This window comes from Diabrotica undecimpunctata, chromosome 10 (genome assembly GCF_040954645.1).
Source record: "Diabrotica undecimpunctata isolate CICGRU chromosome 10, icDiaUnde3, whole genome shotgun sequence".
NCBI classification, from domain to species: domain Eukaryota; kingdom Metazoa; phylum Arthropoda; class Insecta; order Coleoptera; family Chrysomelidae; genus Diabrotica; species Diabrotica undecimpunctata.
Window position 1 is genome coordinate 77372397 of NC_092812.1, and position 22171 is coordinate 77394567.

General features: G+C 33.8%; 1 protein-coding gene across 2 annotated transcripts in view; it reads right to left on the reverse strand.

Annotated features, from left to right (window-relative positions):
* HDAC6 (histone deacetylase 6) overlaps positions 1–22171 on the reverse strand; it is a 45967-nt gene that overhangs the window by 19888 nt on the left and 3908 nt on the right. Inside the window, exons 4-8 of one of the 2 annotated variants that reach the window (XM_072546850.1) lie at positions 20084–20264; positions 17081–17352; positions 15416–15608; positions 15151–15210; positions 7656–8115 (exon numbers count right to left, since the gene is read on the reverse strand). In XM_072546850.1, the coding sequence (XP_072402951.1) occupies positions 7656–8115; positions 15151–15210; positions 15416–15608; positions 17081–17352; positions 20084–20264 (1166 nt within the window). Of the gene's footprint in view, positions 1–7655; positions 8116–15150; positions 15211–15243; positions 15304–15415; positions 15609–17080; positions 17353–20083; positions 20265–22171 lie in introns of both variants that reach the window. The other variant, XM_072546849.1, reaches the window with a different exon arrangement.

The window sequence follows — 22171 nt, forward strand, 5'->3', positions numbered from 1 at the left end:
TTTGTTGTAATTATTTGAGAGTGCGACCCCAGACTGGTTTTTTTGGTCCCGCTTGGAAGTATCGAGTCGTGGGAATGACTCATCATAGGCCTTTCGCCAAAACAGCAGTCTATTCGATGTGTTTCGAGAAACAGCTGTTTTCATTCTCGAATAACAGGACTTTATATTTATAGAGGAATTTTGTTATGAAGGGAGTTCAGTTAATTTTGAAGACGCGCTCGCGATTTTAATTGTTACGTTCGGATATATAAATTATTGTAAGATAAATTAATATAAATAAAAAAAAATAAATTAAATTCGTAAGTGTTATAAATATTGAACCTTTAGTAAATTAAGATAAGAACATTAAATTAGAATTAATAAAGACATTATAAATTAAATAATTCACAACAATATATCCACTGACTCAAAATTATTGTCATCATAGTATGCTCTGAAGGACAAAGATGGCTATATAGTGCATGTCTATCATTAATTCAGATATGCTTGTAAGTTTACGTCAACTATGACTTTTCAAGTTTTAGTAAACAAAATTATTAATAAAAATCGTTTTCACGGATGAACAAAAGCGATCTATGCTCGAAATGTATTTTAGAATGACCAAAGAATTAACGTAGAATGGGTTTATTCCAACCGAGATGCTTTTGAAGATTTTGTTGAAGAAACGGGAAGCGTAACTCACAAGTCAGGGGCAGGTAGACCTAAAGTCCGAACTAAAGAAAACATCGAACTGATCAGAACAGTTATTGTAGATCAACCACATACAATAGCAATATGGTATTTACATCATCTGGTAGATCTTTCATATAGAACTTGCCAGCGTTTTCTTAAACAAGATTTAGATTTTTGATTAGTACAGTTTACAAGCCTTACATGAAATCATCCTAAACAACTATCCCCAAAGGCTAGCCTTCTATAATTGGTTTCTGAACAATCTCAATAATAATATAATAATGATGATGTATTAGGCAAAACCTTTTTTATTGACGAATGTTGGTTTCGTCTTTCTGGGTACACAAATTCTCAGAATATGAGAGTGTGGAGTGCAGATAACCCGCATTATTTTATTGAAACGCTTTTATATCCACAGAAACTTGTAGCTGGGGTTGCTATAAGCAAGCGACGCATGCAGAAATATACCGTCAAGAAATTTTAACTCCATTTATAAATCAATTTTGGGTGTAGGGTTGTGTTATAGAGGTAGTACCTTTTATTGGAACGACCACATCGAGCGTCATAGACGGGAGATGGTTCTTGATAACTGGTCTTCATAAGACACCTAACTCTCACTTATGGCTCCACGTGCCACACCCCGGGCAACTACATTGGTCTACAGGCTAAACAAAGTGAGGGTAGCCAGATATGGCGAAAATTTCACCGAGTGATTGCCTGTATAAGCAGTCCCCCACTTACTGATGAGTTAGTAAGTGTTTAGGCCACTCTTTTGCCCTGGAGTTGAGAAATCGGCCCCGAAGGCGGATGAACCAACAATGTGTCAACGGCATAAGGATCAAGCTGGCAAACGGAAAACCACTTGATTACTTATTCCAGAGCACGTTATGAAATGACAAACGAAAGTAACAGAGTGCTATGCGATCCGGCAAGCAACCGGCGCCACGTCGAGTCCGGGTCGACGGGTGTGAAATGGACGACCGGGCAGATCGATGTGGGCAACCAGGCTACATATATGCGAAATTGGTGACTGGAAACCCAAAAATAAAACTACGGACAAAACACCGTACAGCCACATGGAACGTTAGAGGTTTGTTAGAAACAGGAAAACTACATATCTTAGTATGATATGTAGGAGTTTCAGAAACCCACTGGGAAGGTCAGGGTCACTGGGAATCCAACTACTATAAAATATTCATGTCGGGAGCCAACAAAACCGGTCAAAAAGGCGTAGCAATACTGGTACAGAAGAACCTGGCAAAATGTGTATATGAATACCTTCCAATAAATGACCGCCTCATTAAAATTACTCTCCATGGACAGCCAACAAAGATGCATGTACTACAAGTGTATATGCCAACATGCGATGGAACAGATGAAGAAGTGGAAGAGATGTACAAGTTATTAAACAGTAACATCGCTAATATACCGAAAAAAGAACCAGTCATGATATTGCGTGATTGGAACGCAAAAATAGGCAAAACAATAACAGAAGATCTGCTGAAAGGAACAGTTGGTGGGTTTGGAATAGGTGAACGAAATGAGAGAAGAGAAAGGCTATTACAATTTGTCATCGACACTGAACTTAGTATCATGAACACCATGTTTAAGCATCATCCGCGAATACTATCAACTTCACCGGGGGGAAGATATAAAAACCAAATAGATTATATTCTTGTCAGCAAACGATGGAAAAGTTCAGTAGTCAACGTAAAAACAAAACCAGCGGCTGATTGCGTATCAGACCATAAACTGTTACAATCCGAATTCCGTATCAAATTTCGTAAAAAAACCGAAACAAATAAAGCAATTAAATATATACCTAAAGAGCCTGGAAAATACAAAGAAATACTAGGACATAGTAACACACCAAACATTACTGGCAATCCCAATCAAACATGGGAACATACAAAGACGTGGATTATAGATGCAATAAATATTAAAAACCCCAAAGAAACACTGAACCTAGTAGAACCTAGAATCCAGAAGAAATAAATGACGAAAAGGAACCACATATTTTAAAATCGGAAATAGAAAACGCAATAAAAAAATTAAAAACTGGAAAATCCCAAGGAGAAGACGGAATCACGGCGGAAGCATTTAAAGAAATGGGAGACATAGGAATTGAAGTAATTTTCAAACTGTGTAATGAAATCTGGAACACAGGACAATGGCCAGATGTTGGTGTAAGCTCACTTTCATACCCATTTATAAGAAAAGCTCACCAACTGACTATAATAACTACCGCACTATAGCCCTGATCTCCCACGCAAGTAAGGTTCTGCTAACTATAATTAACGAGAGATTAAAATCGAAACTTCTACCACAGATCCCACAAGAACAATGTGGATTTGTCCCTGGAAGAGGCACACGAGAACAAATTCTCAATCTCAGACAAATTATAGAAAAATCTAGAACATTTAATCTAGAAACATATTTGTGCTTCGTCGACTACTCGAAAGCGTTCGATAATGTAAAGTGGCATAAAATGTGGGAAATACTGAGAGAAATCGGTACCCCCGAACACAGCAGTAAGAGTCAACAACATATACTCCGATAATTTTAAACTAAAAGCCGGTGTTCGTCAAGGATGTATTATATCTCCCACGTTATTAAATATATATGCGAACACATCATGCGCATTGTATTCGACGGATTGCAAGGAGAAATATCAGTGCGCTACCGGTTACTCTCTGTCTGAGGCAGCACACCGCGCCCAGGAGAGAGAAGAATGGATAGCAACCATTCGTCAAATACCATAACGTCACCACATACTTACGAAGGATAAAGGATAGAGGAGGAGAATAAATCAATTTGTGGATGGCGAATTATAATAGATGGATATTTTAAGTAGGACGGGCTTTAATTCATACAACGATGCAATATTTGAATTTTATTATGGACTTTTCGGCAATAGGCTCATAACTTTAAATACGCCTATTATATTCCACCCTCAATCCTGTGATTCGACTCCCTACGATTTTTTTCTGTGACCACATTTAAAAAATTTGGAAGATCTTAAATAAAGAATAGAGAATCATATTGAAGAATTAAATAATACTCCGTGGGTTCTAAACAATGTTATTCAATAAGAAGAAGAGTTACGTTATGTAGAGATGTTGGTGGTGGACATATGCAGCATCGTTGTTGATTTTATTTATTATTGTTACTTATTAATTTTGTTAATTGTTTATGTTTAACAATGTTAATCAAAATTAATTTATAAACCAATGATACAAATTTATATTGAAATAAGACATACATAATTTTTTGCTTGGATAGTTTTGATGAAAATCATTGTGAATCGCTCGTTATTATAATAATGCTAGTCCAATGAATACAATATCCTAAAACGAAAATAATTATGACTTTGATAATAAATATCAACCAACCGATTCAGGCCGTTATCATGTATTTTTGGAACATATTAAAAGAGGCTTAATCCGCGGTATTGCTACTTTTTTCACTAAGGAGTACTTACAGCAGGCCATTAATTCAATAGTTCCAGTGGCTGAGGTGCGAAGAATGAACTAGTAGCAATAAATTTTATAGGCAATAAAATTCCGTCCTCGATTAACATCAATATGGATAATTTCTCTGTAGAACTATACATTCATCCAGTTGTACAATGTACAAAATGTTTGCGTTACGGTCACAATATCTCCCAATGCAAAGTCAAATCTCATTGTTCTCGACAACCATGACCATTCTTCCACTGAATGTAATTCTGAGTTGTAAATGTGCATTCACTGTCAATCTTCTTATCATCCTTCAACATCAAGAGATTTTCCAATGTACAAGGAACGACATGACATAAAAACGGTAATGGCTTTCGAAAATAAAAATTTTAAGGATACCGAATCATCCAGCTTATTCAAAAATTAACACCAACAATATGTTTGACATATTAAATACTCTTTAAAAATTTTCCGATTTAACACCAGTAAGCATTTCTTATGCTCCTATAAATAAACTAAATATAAAAGCATCTAATGCAATTAGCTCCTTCCCAGACTACAAGAACCAGTTATCCACAATTTGAAAATCCCAATCAAAAAAGACAAGTTTCTCTTCCATCTTATTCACCCCCACCACAACAGAATAATTTCATATTTTGTCGAGATAAACTTATTTCACAGATATATTCACTAATTACAAATATAATTAATAATCAAGAAAAAATTGAAATGAATAAGATCAAGGACAGTATTATTTCAATTTTCGATAATAATGAAGATAATTTAGAATCCGTTCTTACAGATAGTGAAAATGGCGTCTAAAAATTTAACAAAAAAAACTAACTATATTGCAATGGAATTGTAGATCTATTTATAGCAACAATTTATAGCCCTCCAGATATTAGGATAGAAAAAAAAATGACTAGATCAATCAATTCCTTCAATTTAATATAGAAAAACTATTTTTTCGGAGATTTTAACATTCACCACGGTATGTGAGGACCAATTGCAGATGACAGAAATGGTAAAATATTAGTGAAGGTCTTGGATTATTGTGAATTAATTACTTTAATTCACGGAACACCAACAAGAATTTCTCAAACTAGTACTATGTCGGCACTTGATTTAACTCTAACATCCCGCTTTTAGCCGATCGTGTAGCTTGATCAGTACATTCAGACACATATTAGGTTCAGATCACTGCCCTGTTTTTGAAAATGCATTTGAATTAGAAATTAATACGCTCAATAATTTCGAAAGAAATTCGCCTTCAGAAGACAAAATCGAATTTTTCCTCAGTGCAATTGCGGTCGCAGCATCGAAATATATGCCTATTAAGAAATCTTTTATAACTTCTGTACCAAGACCTTATTGCTGGGACGAGTAATGTTCTGCGATTGTTAAAAGCGAAAAGAAGCTCTTAACGAATTTTAAAAACAAGGCAATTTTATCAATTATTATCTACACTATCAAAACATTTCCGCTGTCAAACGTACTTTCAAACTTAAACAAAACAAAAAACTGTTGGAAAACGTTTTTGAATAAATTTAACAAAAAACTCCTTTTACTCCCATAAGGAATACTGTAAGATCTATATGCAATAAACATCATCAAAAAAGAAAATACAATTAGACGAAAGCCTTATTTAAAAAGTTCTTGATAAATTGGCTCCTTCATCTGCTTCGGGTTCAATTTTTAACAACAATCAATTTCAGTTTTACCAAGACTCAGACACTCTTTCAAAAATTTTTAGCTTTTCGGAATTAGAATTAGCCTTAAAAAAATAAAAAAATACTGCACCTGGACTTGACGGGTTCCCTTATACGTTGATAAATAAATTACCTGAAAATGGTAGATTTTTAGAAACTTTTAATGATTAATGGTTGAAACAAAAGTATTCAGATAGTCTTAAAAATATAATAGTGTGTCTTCTAGTAAAACCTAAGAAAAAACCTGACTACCTTCGTCCTACTGACATATTTCATTATTGTTGTGTATTACAAAAACTTTCGAAAGACATAAAATTTAGACTTGAATATTTTGATGAAAGCAGATCACTTTTACCAAAAAGTTAATATGGATTTCGTAGAGGTGTAGGTACAATTGGTGGCGTATGGTATTAATAAAAGAGTATATATAAATATTTTAAATTTTTTTGCTAATAGAAAAATATTTTTGCGGACGATGTATGCATTTATGTCACCCATGAAACCTATAATCGCTGCATGATAGACTTTTGACAAGTTACAAAACTGGTTCGAAGATATGCGTGTTAGTGTTTCACCAGAAAAGACAGCTGTGATGTGCCCCACAAGGCACAAATATCAGTTAGTCACTAAATACTCTTTAGATAAATACACTATCCCGATTGTAAGCGAATATAAATACATAGGTATAATTATAAATAAAAAACTTCAATGGAATAGTCACATTACGTATATCAAACAAAGATGTGAAAAGGGAATTAATGTTCGCGCTTCCTCTCCAAACAGGGCTGGGGCGGGGATCAACAAATTTCATTAATGTTCTGTAAGTATTACATTAGCTCGATTTTTGATTATGGGTGTACTCTTTATGGTTCTACCTCTAACACGAACCAACTTACTCTCGATTGAATACAGTATAAAGCTCTAAAAATATGTTTAGGAGTCATGGTATCTTCACCAAATCATGCCATTCTGGTAGAGCCTCAAGAACTTCCTCTTAGTTTTCGAAGAGTTAACTAATAAAAGTCTATTAAAATATAGGCAATTGACAAATCATTATGGGAAAAATAAAAGCCCTCCTTTAGCGCATGCATTTATTGTTACGAACTTATTTCAAACCGATAGTGTTCAACATAATAAAATACCATTTTATAAAATTGTTTGGTTTCGATTTTATAATTGACAAACCTACCCCCATATTGCCTCAATATTCAGATTGTAATATGGTAAATCCGTCATGCTAAAATCCCATTTTGAACGGCCTCGAATCGAACTTTAACAAAAATATATACAGATGGGTCAAAAACGGATCGAAATACAGGTTCGGCATTTTTTAGTTTAAAACATAAATCATATTGAAAAGTACAGAATCTTAAATTCTTATTAGATTTCAGGTCTTAAACAAAATAATGTAACTGTTTCGTTTATTTGGACGAAAACACATTGCGGAGTCTAAGGTAATCTCTACAGATTTGAATAATGCTCTCAAACCTAATATGAGTTGGATATAGGAAGCTAATTACAAAAAAAAATACAAATATATCTACAAATGATTATTTTAGCATCACTCTACACTTCCAAAAAAACATTCCTATTTTCACCTACAATTATACTAGAGCACAAATGTCAATATTAATATGTAAAATATAATATATTAATAACGCAAAAATAGTGGCATAGTTTAAATAAATAGACAACATCAAATATTTCACATAATTATTAATTTTTATGTTTTGTGGCAAATAGATTTTGTCTGACGCCATGATCCCACACACACAAACAACAAATAAATAAAAATTATTAAAATTAAAAGTATTACCAGTTCGTAGGTCTTCGATCATTTTTGTGAACTTAAAAACTTCTTTCTCACTCCGCACGGGATAAAATCCTGTAGTTTCATAGACAGTAGTTGGCTGAGGAGTAAAACGATATATTATTTTAGACAAGTGCTCGTTTTCACTGTTTATGCTAAGACATTCTTTAAGGGGTACATCATCCTTTGGGTAGGAAAAACAATCCATAAGATTCAAACAATCCCAAGTGCTACGCAGATAGTAAATAGCACTATTTATCACTTTTATTACTTCAGGATGTACTTCTGTAATATTAAGTGGGTAACATGGATCGCCCAGTAGAGCTTTCAAGGAGCAAACAACTCCTTCTGCTAAAGACTCTGGAAAGTATCCACCTTCCAGGCACACTACAAGTCTTCCATTAGCTAATCCTGATAGCAGTGTAATTAGATGGCCATAAAACGCAGGAGTAACTAACATTTCACCCTAAAAATGATATAATTAAAAAGTAATTCAAAAAGCTATACAAAATCGACATTCAATATTTAGAAAGGTGAAGTTGCAATGAAGCGTGATAATGAAATATACTTTCTATTTGATTTGAATGTGCATATTTTGTCATATATCTTTTACTTTTATTTCCGGTACGTTCTTTGCATCGAAATACATTTAAGATCTAGCCACATTTGAAAAACCAAAAACTGCGACCGTAAGCAGAGAAATATCAGTGTGGGTTCTGAAGGTAAAAGTTCACAACAAAAAGTTTACAAATATTAGAGAAGTACTGTGAATTTAAGGTTGAAGTTCATCAATCCTTCGTAGATTTCCACAATGCGTACGGCAGTATAATTCGTGATATGCTATACAGGGTTTTAGTCGATAAGTTCGACAAACTTCAATAGGTAATTCTGCATGAGAAAAATGATGACAGGTTTGATATATGAACGTATGTTCGCAGATGCTTCGTTTCCGAGATACGGGATGTTGAAATGTTTCTTACACGCTGACAATTTATTTATTGGTCTGAAACCGGTTGATATATTCAAATGAACTTTTGAAAATACTTTTGGACTAAATTGTATACGAAATTTCCACAAAAATCACTTATGGGCTAAGGAAAATCCACATGGAATCTTTAAAGCTCATTTTTAGCAAAAGTTTTCAGTAAATATATGGATTGAGGTACTTGATGATAATTTAATCGGTCCATATTTTCTCCCACAAAGACTAACAGGCAAATGTTATCTTAGTTTTCTACAGGAAGTGTTACCTATTCTTTTTAAAGAAATTCTACAGCTGAGACAACACTTATGGTTTTTGTATGATGGTGCATCAGCCCATTCTAGCATTAACGTACAATTTCACTTAGAAACAGCATATCCAAATCGTTTGATTGGTAGAGGAGGTACGGTACAGTGGTCTGCTCGATCACCGGATTTAAATCCTCTAGATTTTTGTTTTCTTAAGTCCTTAGTTTATTCCACTCCCGTCGAAAATGTTGACGAACTTAATTATAGCCGGTTGTGAAACGAAGAGTTGAATCTTGTGTTACGTGTGAAGGAGGTAATTTTGAACATTTGTTGTAATTTTTGCGGATATGTAAAATCTTATTAGTGTTACTTTCTGTTATTGTTCTAGTTTAATGTTATTGTATTGACGCTTCGATAATGTTTTAAAGAACAATGAAAAATATGCAGTAAGATGTTTTTTTTTTTGTATAAAAATGTTGCATGCTCCGTATGAAAAAAGACAAGAAAGGTTTTTTGGAACAAGTTAAAAGAGGAATTCAAAAATAATTTTTAGTTTGAAATATCCCAGTGGCGTACCGTTCTTTTTAAAACCCACCAAATTGCGTTTGTAATAAAAAAAATTTAACACTCCGTGTCTCGGAAACGAAGCACTTGCAGAGATACATTTATTTAGCAAACTCTCATTATTTTTTCATGCAGAATCACCCCCTGAAGTTTGTTGCATTTATTTTACTAACATTCTGTATATAGTCCTGTATACGGCAAACACTGCCTTATACAAGGAGACTCACAATTCTGCATTCGATTAAATCTAGTCCTAAAATTAAGGGGCATAATAGTATACAAGACCATACAAATCTTGGCATATGCAGATGGTGTAAATAGAATCACCACCAAGATCGGACTCAATTTGCATTTTGATAAAACCAAATATAGACCAATAAATAGTAGACGAGTCGGCTCCTAATTGACCATAAAGGGGGAGAAAATTATACTAAGATGGAAATTAAGCGCAGAATCTATCTAGCAAATCGGGCATACACTGGAGTTTTGAGACATCCGAAATCAGACATATTTATCGGGAAAACTACATGCTGGGTCTATAAAACCCTGATCAGACCAGTGTTCACCTATCAGGTTAAGAATCGCAACTGAAAATATTTGAAAGAAAGCTCTTTCGACATATATATGAAGTATGCAAAACTGGTATTCAGAGACCATACAATTTCGAATTAAGCTTACGGAGAACACAAAGTGGTAAAGCGGGTTAAGTTTAGAACTTAGATAGATGCGTTATGAAGAACACATGGACTCCTATGAACCAGCAATAATCAAGTAGTGGCCAAAAAAACGATATATGAAACAAGTACAGGAGGATCAGAGAACTGGAGAGCGAAAGCTAGAAATGGGAATGAACGGAGATGATGAATTGGATGGTTTTCGACTTTCTTTTTTACCTCTTATCTCCTATGGTTAAGCGAATAAAACAGTTAATATACCAAACACCTATAGATCCAGATCGGTTATCAATAATTGTTTAGTTTTATATAAATAAGTGAAATATTGGATCCAGTTATCTTTACTGATATTTGGTACTACTTTTGTCTTGTTGGCATTGCATTGTCATAAATCACGCTTTATTACAGACACCACTTTTACAAACCGTTATAATCACACATTTGATTGTGGCATTGTATTTATCTGTATGTCTTGTGAGTAATTTGCAAAAAACATGAATATTTGATTAACGTATGTAGCATAAATACGTACATCAGTAGGACGAATTCATTATCACACCCAGTATTGCAGCTGGCTGAAAAGCATAAAACCTGTTAAGGAAATATGCCTCGCTCAAAAAAGTTAAAAATACAAGTTGAATAAATGGCCATACTACTTGATAAGTAATGTAATAAATATTTTTTCTTCGTTATATATCTCAAGTATTGGGAACGATCTTAATAAAAGATGAAAAAGCAATTTAATTAATTTGAGTAAGTGAATGTAACTAATGTCAATTTGACAAATTAATTATTTTTATGTTATATATTGTATTTAGTTTGTTAATCATATTTTGGATAAAATAAAGCTAGTTGTATCTTGTTGATACATTCTACAGTCATGTCATGGTCCAACGAGCCGGATGGCATACCATGCAAATATTTCTTGAGCGAGAATGACATCGAAAGCAACAAGCGGCGTAAGCAACAATGGGCGAGTCTGTTCCATTTTCCTCCCATTCCTAGATTTATACAGAAAATCCACTTGATTTTTCTGGGACAAATACAAATACAGTAACATATCCAACACATTGCCATTTATAGATCATCATAACCCATTTTCTCTTCAAAAATCGTATACAGTGGAAATTTATTCCACCTAAATCGCCTCACCATAGTGGTTTATAGGAGGCCGGGATAAAGAGGGCCAAATTTCATCTCGTAAGAATAGTAGGCAATTATCATTTAACGTTTGAACAATGATCTACAATATTTTGCAACATAGTAGCAATATTGAACTCACGTACATTAGTCCCCTTTCGGATCCAGATGATTTTCAGGCATTATCTCCAGGACATATTATTATTGGAGATTATCTCACCTCCATACCCGAACTGTATATCACTAATTTACCTGATAACAGACTCACCCAATACCAGTTGCTACAGAAATTAAGCCAACAATTATGGAATAGACGGTCAAAAGAATACCTGTTGAGACGCTTCAGTAAAGATCAAAATGGCGCGAAGCTACCAATTGTATCAAGGTAGGTTCGTTGGTTGTATTGGCCGAAGAGAATAATCCACCTTTGCAGTGGAGAATGGGACGTATTACTGAGCTACATCCCAGTCCCGATGGTTTAATGAGAGTTTGTACTATTAGAATTTCTTTTGGAATAGTTAAGAGAGCTACCCAAAGACTTTGTTTGTTGCCAATCAATGATATTGAAATGGAGTGATTTCAAGGCTGGCGGTAATGTCAAGTATTGGAAACGACCTTAATAAAAAACAAAAGGACAATTTAATTAATTAAGTAAGCGAATGTAACTAATGTCAATTTGACAAATTAACGATTTTTATGTTGTATAATGTATTTGGTTTGTTAATCACATTTTTTTGATTAAAAAAAGCAATTTATATCTTTGCGGGGTGGGGGGGGGGGGTAATTGCGGGGTGGATTGAATAGCTCTGCGGTTACCGCAAACGCTTTGAAGCCCGGATAAAATGTGGAGGGTGATTGGCAAGGTTAGCCTACCTATCAATCGTCAAAACGAATACTGTTCAAAGAAACAATGTAGAACCGGATTGATACTATGACGACCACCACGGCGAGAAATAAGGACAAGCAAAAAATATCCAAAACTCAGATGAGAGTTACTACATTGAATATCAGATCACTCAACTCAAGGGACCAAGAAATAACCCAAGTGCTGAAAGATAAACAAATAGACATTTGCGTTCTACAGGAAACAAAAAAGAAAGGAAAAAGGACAATCAAAATTAGACGAATATATACTAATCTACAGTGGAGTCACAAAAGAAAACAGGGCCAAAGAAGGTGTAGCCTTACTAATACACCAAAGGTACCAAAATCACATCAAAGAGTGTCAATACATATCAGAAAGGATTATAATAACAGCAAAGAATGGAGAAGGAAGACCTGAACACCCACAAGGAATCTACGTTCCTGTAGTTGGCTGTATACCATATATTAAAAAAATTATTAAAATCCTTTGTAAAAGGTATATATTTAAAAACCCAAACGGGCTATGTTAGACAAAACGTTTTCGGAATCCATCATTCCATCATCAGTGTCTAGGAGTACATGAATGTAGCCACTAAATATATGGGTAAAAACCCGTTAAAAAATAATTAGTTACATTTGGTTTACATATGGTTGGTATTTCTTATAAAATATTAAGATGTTAAAGTTACCGTTGGATTAGGTAACATGGCGACATATGACTCCACGTTGAAGTTGCTAGTCCTGAGACGGTGTGTCTACGAGGACTTTATTTCAGTTGCTTCCATAAAGTCCTCATAGACACACCGTCTCAGGACTAGCAACTTCAACGTGGAGTCATATGTCGCCATGTTACCTAATCCAACGGTAACTTTAACATCTTAATATTTTATAAAAAATACCAACCATATGTAAACCAAATGTAACTAATTATTTTTTAACGGGTTTTTACCCATATATTTAGTGGCTACATTCATGTACTCCTAGACACTGATGATGGAATGATGGATTCCGAAAACGTTTTGTCTAACATAGCCCGTTTGGGTTTTTAAATATATACCTTTTACAAAGGATTTTAATAATTTTTTTACCTGAACATCATCGGACATCAAATTAAAGGACATTATCCACGTATTGTACGCAAGAGAGATACATCTAGGAATAATCAAATCGAAGAACTAAAAAAGGATACTAAATGAGAGAAAATCAGCTATGCAAACGACGCAATACTATTCTCTCAGAGTGAAGATGATTTACAATGTATGCTGCACCAATTTAATATAACCGCCAGAAAATTTAACCTGTAATTTTCCCCAAAAAAGACAAAACGCATGGTTATAACAGTAAATTTACTAAGATATAATTTGTAAATGCCATGCCAGTTAAGTTTGACTTTATACAGTGTTTAATGGTGTCAGTAGTTATTAGCGGAGGTTGAGGTTAAACCACAACAGGGACGAAATGAACTAACTACAAATAGTGCATGGACGACGGATATTTTATAAATAATACACAAATTGGCAACACTGCTTATCAGGTATTGTAAATGTTGTATGTGGATATTCCCAGAGTGTTTTAGACATGTCGAAAATGATTGCATGCAATTTGAGACAAATCTGATAGTTGTTAGGATTGTACTAGCCAAATGTGCTCGTGTTATGAAATTTGAGTGTTATTTTATTACAATTTAAATTAAAAAACAGTTAAGTTACAGCTTAGGATCCATAAATGCTAAGGAATGAACACCAGCCTTTATTGCATGTAAAAAAGCTGGAAGAAAGAATTTTTTTTTCTTTTTTACTGAAAGAGTTTGTTGAATTAACTAAAAAACATTTAATTCGCCTATATAACCACATTTCAAAACTATATAGCTTTTTTAGTAATGTCATGTCATAGTTCATGCTTCCACACCATGCAGTAAAACCGGGAATATCTACCATTTTAACAACCTGATGTTTAGTAGTGGCGAAAAGTCCCTGTTAGTAAATATGCTTAATCTCAATAAAACTTAACCTCGCCTTTTCAATTCAGGTCACCCACAAGTCTGAATAATCACAATCAATGGGACCTAGGAAACAAATATAAAGAAAAAAGTGACTGAACTGGAAAAACAGCTAGAAATAATGGAAAAAAATCTAAGAAAACTTCAAAAGCAAGGAACATAGTAGCCCATTTTAACTGTTTTTCAATGTTGCCTTTCTTCGTATACTCTCTATCTCACAGTTTCCTCTCACAGTCTTTCCTCAGATCATAGTTTATTTACTCAAGTTTTGTTTATTTTTCTTTAGTCTCATTATCAATTAGTTCAATTACGCAGCAGGAGCTAAGTTTTTATCAGTGTTATTAACCTTCTTTCTATTGCTGCTCGTTGTTCCAATATTCGCATTATTCGATTAATTATTAACCAATTAAAGATTTGTACATAAATATGCTTTGTGAATATAAGAATATATCTGGTTGATGCAATATATTGATTTTGTTTGAAAAATACTCACTAACATACAATTTTCGTCACTACCTCGTACACATAATAGAAAGAAATGGGACACTGGAAGAAGTCTGCGAAAAGAACCATATCAAACATGTTTCATTAAAATTTAATTTTTTCGTGACACAAAAATTATACAAAAATTCATCGGGCTTTAAATGAGATTTACTGTAAACAAAACTTAGATCATAGTTTATTGTCTCTTTGGTGCCGTTTATCTGAAGGCCGTGACAGCAGAACCCATGGCCACGCACTCCCGAGAACATCAACCGTAACCGAAGCGTCATGCTGATGTCAGATTTGAAGTACAACATTCAAGAAACAAAATTTATTGGCATCCTAAAATTTTTGATAGATTAGGACACATAAAGAATAGCAGCCAGTAAAGTGTGAAGAAGCTACGCTTATACAATTATTATTGAGTAAAAACATTAAAACAGACAACACCATAATCATATTTCGACAAATTCAAAATCAAGCAACAAATGAGTGCATTAAACAGTTCTTTTGCTTCAATCATATTTGAAAAATTGGTTTTTCTCACCTTTTCATCCCCCATACATGAGTCATAGCCTGCAGATACAATAATCAAGTCTGGATTAAACTAAAAAATTAAGAATAAATTATATGTATTTACCTCTGGACATCCTATAGAAGCATCATAACCTGCTGATACTAATACTAGGTCAGGATTGTACTAAAATAAGATAAATATTGTAAATTATTATTATAATTACATAAATAAACAAACCTTTCACGGTATATATAATTAAATACTAAAACGTTAATAAAAATGGCTATATAATTACTTGGTATGCTACTGGAAGAAGCACATTTAATATGATGGCAAGGTAATCAGAATCATTTAGGCCCGTTGCATTCAATGGAATATTAATATTATGTCCAGTTCCAACCCCTTCACCAATGAAGTCAAAGTCACTTTCTCTTAAGTTTGGCCAGAATGTTCCTTGTTCATAACGGTGAATTGAGAAATACAGTACACTACAACAGGTTACAATAATTTATATACAATATGTAAGTAAATCTTTCACCTGGGATAGGTAATATATATTGAGGTAAGTGGAGCAACTGCTATTTCTCGAGTCCAGTGCTGTCGTAAAGGCAGCAGAGGTTTTAACTTTTAATATCAATTAAGAATATTAGGTGTGTATCGAAGGGGTTAATTCTGCTATGTAAATCTACGTAACTGCAGTTAAAAACCTTTGAAAAATTTTATTGTGGGCTATGCCCAACAAAAAACGAAAAAGTATTATTCTAAAAGTAGTTAAACACAAATAAATATTTCATTTAAAAAATTGTAAAAAACAAAGAATACATTCTATTGTAAAAATATCAAGTAAACTAAATAAAAGGTTCAAATATACCATCTTCTTTAGCAAGACAGTAACATAGTCTGAAGATCTCGCAGGCCATTTAATTTGGCGTTTTATGCTTATAACGCGATCCTGAAAAATTGTGTTTAAATAATGTCTCATGATAGGCACATTATGAAAGGAACCACCATCTTCTTGGTACCAGACATCTTCTAAAGATACATCTGGGAGATTATGAATAGCTAGAATAATTTTAACTTGTAAAAGAGCAAGATATTTAGCTGAATTCAGAACTCCCTCAATGAAAAATTGACCATTTACATGGTCATCTAAGATACCAGTCCACACATTAAGTTTTTGAGGGCGTTGAGTCCGATGTACAATACTTGTTGTACACAGTGTCCGATGTACACAAAAAGACGATTCATCGGCGAAAAGGATATTTTTTAATAAAATTATCACCTTCTTGAGATGCATTCAGTGCAGCTTCACAAAACTCCATTCTACGAAATTGATCTCCGGGGAAATAACTCCTGAATTTTCGAATACTTGAAACTCTTAAAGCCATATTTTAACTTATTTAACTATTAACTTTATTAACTGTGGCATGCGAGATCTCCAACTCTTCGGCGACACTTCTAGTGGTTGTGGAGTTATCCACATCAATGGTAGCACAAATATTTTCATCTCTCCTTTCGATTTCCTGGTGTCTTTCCGGGGACATTTGTTCTTTCATGACATTTTGTCCAATCTTGTAAATAATAATGTTTTTCAAAACTATTTACAATATTTGCAGTTGTTGTTTGTATACAAGGCATGGGTCTATTTTCGAAAGTATAGCAGATAGATCTACACATTCTGACAAAGAATTCCTTGATAATACCATTTAATTATTTGAACCTTTTCTGGAGAAGTGTAAAGCTTTAAAAACAATAATTGAAAATAAATGTGTACAGCTAACAGATTCTAAAGGTGCTGATTATCAAGCGCATTGTAAGCTATCGCTTAGTGTGCTTAGTATTGTAGACGCGAGAAAGCGCAGTTACCATACTTATCTCAGTGTATATTACCTATGTCCAGCTGAAAGATTTACGTACTGTATGTTAGCGTGCATAAATTTGTATATTATTGATTACTTACTCTTTCCTATCATAAAACATTTGTTGTGTTGCTTGACCATGATGGACATCATAATCAACAATCAAGACTCGCTTGGCATGGCCTGATGAAAGTGCCATTTCCGCTGCTATAGCAACATTGTTTATGAAACAATATCCACAAAATTCATTACTCATGGCATGATGGCCAGGCGGCCGAACCAAGGCCAATCCATTTCTGAGATTGCCAGTCATTACTTCTTGTGTTAATGATAATACTGATTCAGCAGCTGCCATTGCAGAATCATATGTTTGCTACAAATGATAGTTAACAGTAATATGGTATAAGGAATTAAATAGAAAGATTAAAAACATTTTTTTCTGATTGGCTTATCAACATTTATTTCACCAAAACCTTCTAAACAGTAGGGTACAACTATAGTAATGTAAATGTAGAATACTTGAAACTTCAAGCTAGTGGACGATTATTTTTGAAAGATAATCAGATCTGGATCTGATCTTATCTCTGAAAGATAATCAGAGGATGAACAAAACGATAACGGAGAACGTCTGATTGAATTATGCGAACTAAACAACCTAAAAATCACCAACGGATTCTTCAGACATAAAAATATTCATAAATATACATGGACGCAAGAAACACGAAAGCTAAAATCGATAATAGACTACATAATAATCAAACAAGATACCACAATAAAGATCAAAGATGTGCGAGTCAAAAGAGGAGCAGAATGTGGAACGGACCATAGACAGCAAAAATGGACATTAATTGGAAACATAACAAGACCCCCTCCACAGAAGAACCGTTGAACACTATAAGAGAAAAACAATACAATATAGAACTACTCCAAGAACAATCAATAAGAGAACTATACCAACAACGTCTAGACCAAAAATTAATAGAATTTAGATACGGCAACATCGAAGAAATATACGAACATATAAAGGCGAGTATAAAGCAAGCAGCATTCGAAGCCCTTGGGGAAAAAGAACATATGACAAATAAACAGCACTACTATGAAATAAATGAACTAACAAAAAGAATAATTGAAGAAAAAAAGCAACTATACAGAAAATGGCTGACTACAAACAACGATGAAGTTTATAAAGAATATAGAAAAAAAGATAGAGAAGTGAAAAAACAAATAACACAGCAAAAGAATGAAGAATGGGAAAGAATCTGCTCAAATATTGAAACATATATAGGAGGTACAAGAACTTCGGAGTCATGGGAAGTACTGAGAGGAATGAAACAAAACTCAAAAGAAAAAATTAAATTGGGAAATATACAGGACAAAGAATGGAAGGACTACTACAAGGAACTATTAACAGAACAAAGACCACAATTCATTGGAAAAGAAAACAGGCGAAGACGAAGCAGATTCCCACAACAAGAAATAGAAATAACAGATAGGGAAATGAGAACGGCCATAAAAGCAATCAAAAATAAGAAAGCACCGGGACCTGGAGGCATCTCACCTGAGCTTATAAAATACGGATCAAAAAAATTACACGGGATGATACAATGGATATTTCAGAAAGCCATAAATGAAGAACAGCTCCCAAAGGAATGGACGGCGGCATATATGACATCTATATTTAAGAAAGGAGATAGAAAACGATGCGAAAACTACAGAGGAATAAGAGTAATATCATCAATAGGAAGATTATATGGGAAGATACTGCGAGAAAAGATAGAGCAAGCGATAAAAGGCAAAATCGGGGAGGATCAGGCAGGCTTCACGGCAGGAAGATCATGCATAGACCACATATACACACTGGAACAACTGTTGGAAAAGAAAAAAGCTAAAAATAGAGATATACACTTGGCGTTTGTGGACCTGAGAAAGGCGTATGACTCTGTACCAAGGTCAGAACTATGGGAGGCAATGTACAAATTAGAAATACAGACGGAACTCATAGAAGCTACAAAAGCTCTGTATAAAGAAAATAAAGTGTCCATTAAAATGGGAACAAGAATCATAGGAGACTTCACCACAACAAAAGGGCTCCTGCAGGGTTGTTCCACATCTCCAACCCTATTCAAAATATACTTAGAGAAAGCCTTGACTACATGGAAAAGAAAATGCGAAGGCATGGGAGTACCGGTACGGAACGAATACCTATATACGTTAAGTTTTGCAGACGATCAAGTAGTGATTGCACAAGACCAAGACGACATCAGCTACATGATGAAGAAACTACAAGAAGAATATACCAAGGCTGGCCTAGATATTAACCTCGCGAAAACAGAGTACCTATCTACAAGTGAAGAAGACATAGAAGATCTACAGATTGATGACAACGTAACAATCAAAGGAAAGGATAAATTCAATACCTGGGGTTTATAATCACGAAAAAGGCAACAACAGAGGAAGAAATTACACAAAGATTAGGACAAACAAGAACAGCAATCCGACAACTTAACTCAGTATGGTGGGATAGAAACCTAAATATGAAGACAAAAACGCAGATTTATAAAACATTAGTGCGAAGTATAATGACATATGGGGCTGAAAATTGGAGCATAAACAAGAAAAATAGCAGTAAGATAGTAGCAACAGAGATGGAATGCCTGCGAAGATGCTGCAGAGTAACAAGAATGGACAGGAGAAGTAATGACGAAATAAAGCAAAGAACATCAATAGAAACAGACATACTAACATATATAGAACAAAAAAGACTAAAGTGGTATGGACATGTAAGAAGAACTAGCGACAGCAGATGGATAAAGAGAATAACCGAATGGAGCCCCATAGGAAGGAGGAAAAGAGGACGACCCCGAAAATCCAGGAGGAACGAAGTAGACGACGCCATGAGTAAGAGAGGACTAAACGATGGAGAATGGAACAACAGAGAGAGATGGAAACGGTTGAGCGAGGGAAGGCAGTGAATACTGTAGAATCCCTATATATATATATATATATATATATATATATATATATATATATATATATATATATATATATATATAATCAGATCTTTGTAAATAAATTTTTTTTTAATAAAAATTGTTCACATTTACCTGGGTAAAATACACAGCATCATATTTAGACGAGAATGTACGTAAATCTTCTCCAGAAAGTTCCTTAGTTAATTTGAGCTTTTCTAATAATTCAGGAGTATGTTTCTTCAAAAATACTTCTGTAGAAAAATGTAAACGTGGCACTAGTACACATCGATGTTTTAATTCTAAGGCATTTATCCTAAAAAATGAAAAATGTATGTACAAACATTATTTGACCCATTATATATATATATATATATATATATATATATATATATATATATATATATATATATATATATATATTTGGATTACGAAACATGGGTTTTTTAATACAATAACTCAGATTCCCTGATTTGCAATTAACCAGTGTAAATTTCAATATAACATCGCGATGATTTATAATTAATATGTTTGTTCCACTGGATTGCTGCTCTTTCGCGATTTGTAGCAGCGTATTTGGCTCGCGAACACCGACAGTGTTGTTCCGTCTACCGATATTTTCCTGAAATTCCGTTTGATTCGTAATTCTGTATTTTTGTGCAGATAATGTTTTATTAACAACAATAATTTTGTTTGTGTTCATTAGGTATTATTTGAATTGGTTAAGTTATACTTTAATACATTTATTATTCCAAATATTATTTATAATTTAAAATTCAAAAGAGTTTATATTATGATATATCGAAATCTACCGATTTTTGCCGAAGGTATCTACCGATTTGGCAACAGTCCCAAGAAACATCACTGGCCGAGCAAATCAAATACCTTTGATTTTTATTATAATGCCATAAGCTGAAATTAAAGTAGTGTTTCTAACCATGTATACAATCGAAGAAAAAGTACAAATTTTAAAATGGTATTTTGGGGGCAATTTGTACCGCGACATTATAAATTTATTATTGAATCGTTTGGTTGTGTACAAAACTGTCGAAAATGTACGGATCTGCCACAAGAGAAAATAATCAACGAAGTTCGGCAAAATAGGGAAATTGATGTTTGTAGTTTTAATGAAACTAGTGACCAAGCAAAACTATTGCTGAAAAAGTTGAAATGAATAATAGGACTGTCAGGAATATTTTGAACCGAAACGGTTACCGTTGTTTTAAAGTTTCAACTAAGTACTCGAAGAGTAATTAGCCGAGAACAATTTCAAACGCATAGAATTTTGTAAACTCATGATGAGTAAACAAAATGAAAATGAACATTTTTTAAAAAACATTTTGTTTACTGATGAATCGAAATTTTCGTTACATCGGAAACATAATCCTTCTGTCGTAAGATATTGGTCTCGGCATAATAAATACTTGAGTATTCCCGTACGAACACAATATTCCCAAAAATGTAATGTTTGGACAGGTACTTTTGGGGGACTATATCGGCCCATTTTTTATTGATGGAAATTTAATGAGAAATAAATATTTCGAATTGTTGCAAAATCAAATTATTCCAGCAGTTCATTACTTCCTGTCAACTTTGACTATATTTGGTTTCAACAAGACGGCTGTCCTGCTCACAATACACGAGCTGTCCAAAATTATTTAGAAACCATTTTTGGAAATAAATTAATTTCTTCTCGTGGTACGATCAAGTGGTCTCCCAAATCACCAGACTTATCCCCAAATGATTTTTTTCTGTGGGGATATTTGACAGCAAGTGTTTATCGACATTGTTTTAAAAGAGCCGGAAATTTAGCGGAATTGAGGGACAAAATAATTTATCTTTGTGGAAGCATTAGACCGGAACTGCTCAGGTATGAGAGTATCTCTGTACAACAGATTTGGTTTTTGCTCTGCAGAAAGAGGTTATTATTATGTTATTTTTGGAATTCCTTTTTATTTTTATTTTTAGAAATCTGCTTTTCTTCAAGACATTTTGGCAATAAAATATAACAATTTTTTTTTAGTTAAATAATATTTTTAATTCCATATCTACGTAAAATTGTACGTTTTTACACTGGCGGCTCGCGGTTAGATTTAATTATACGATGATCTTTTCCGTTTGGTAACGTACGCTGCGGTAGTAGGATATCGACTGGAGAGAGAGTCCAGTTGAACAAATAAATTAATTATAAAATATCGCGACGTTACATGGAAATTTACACTG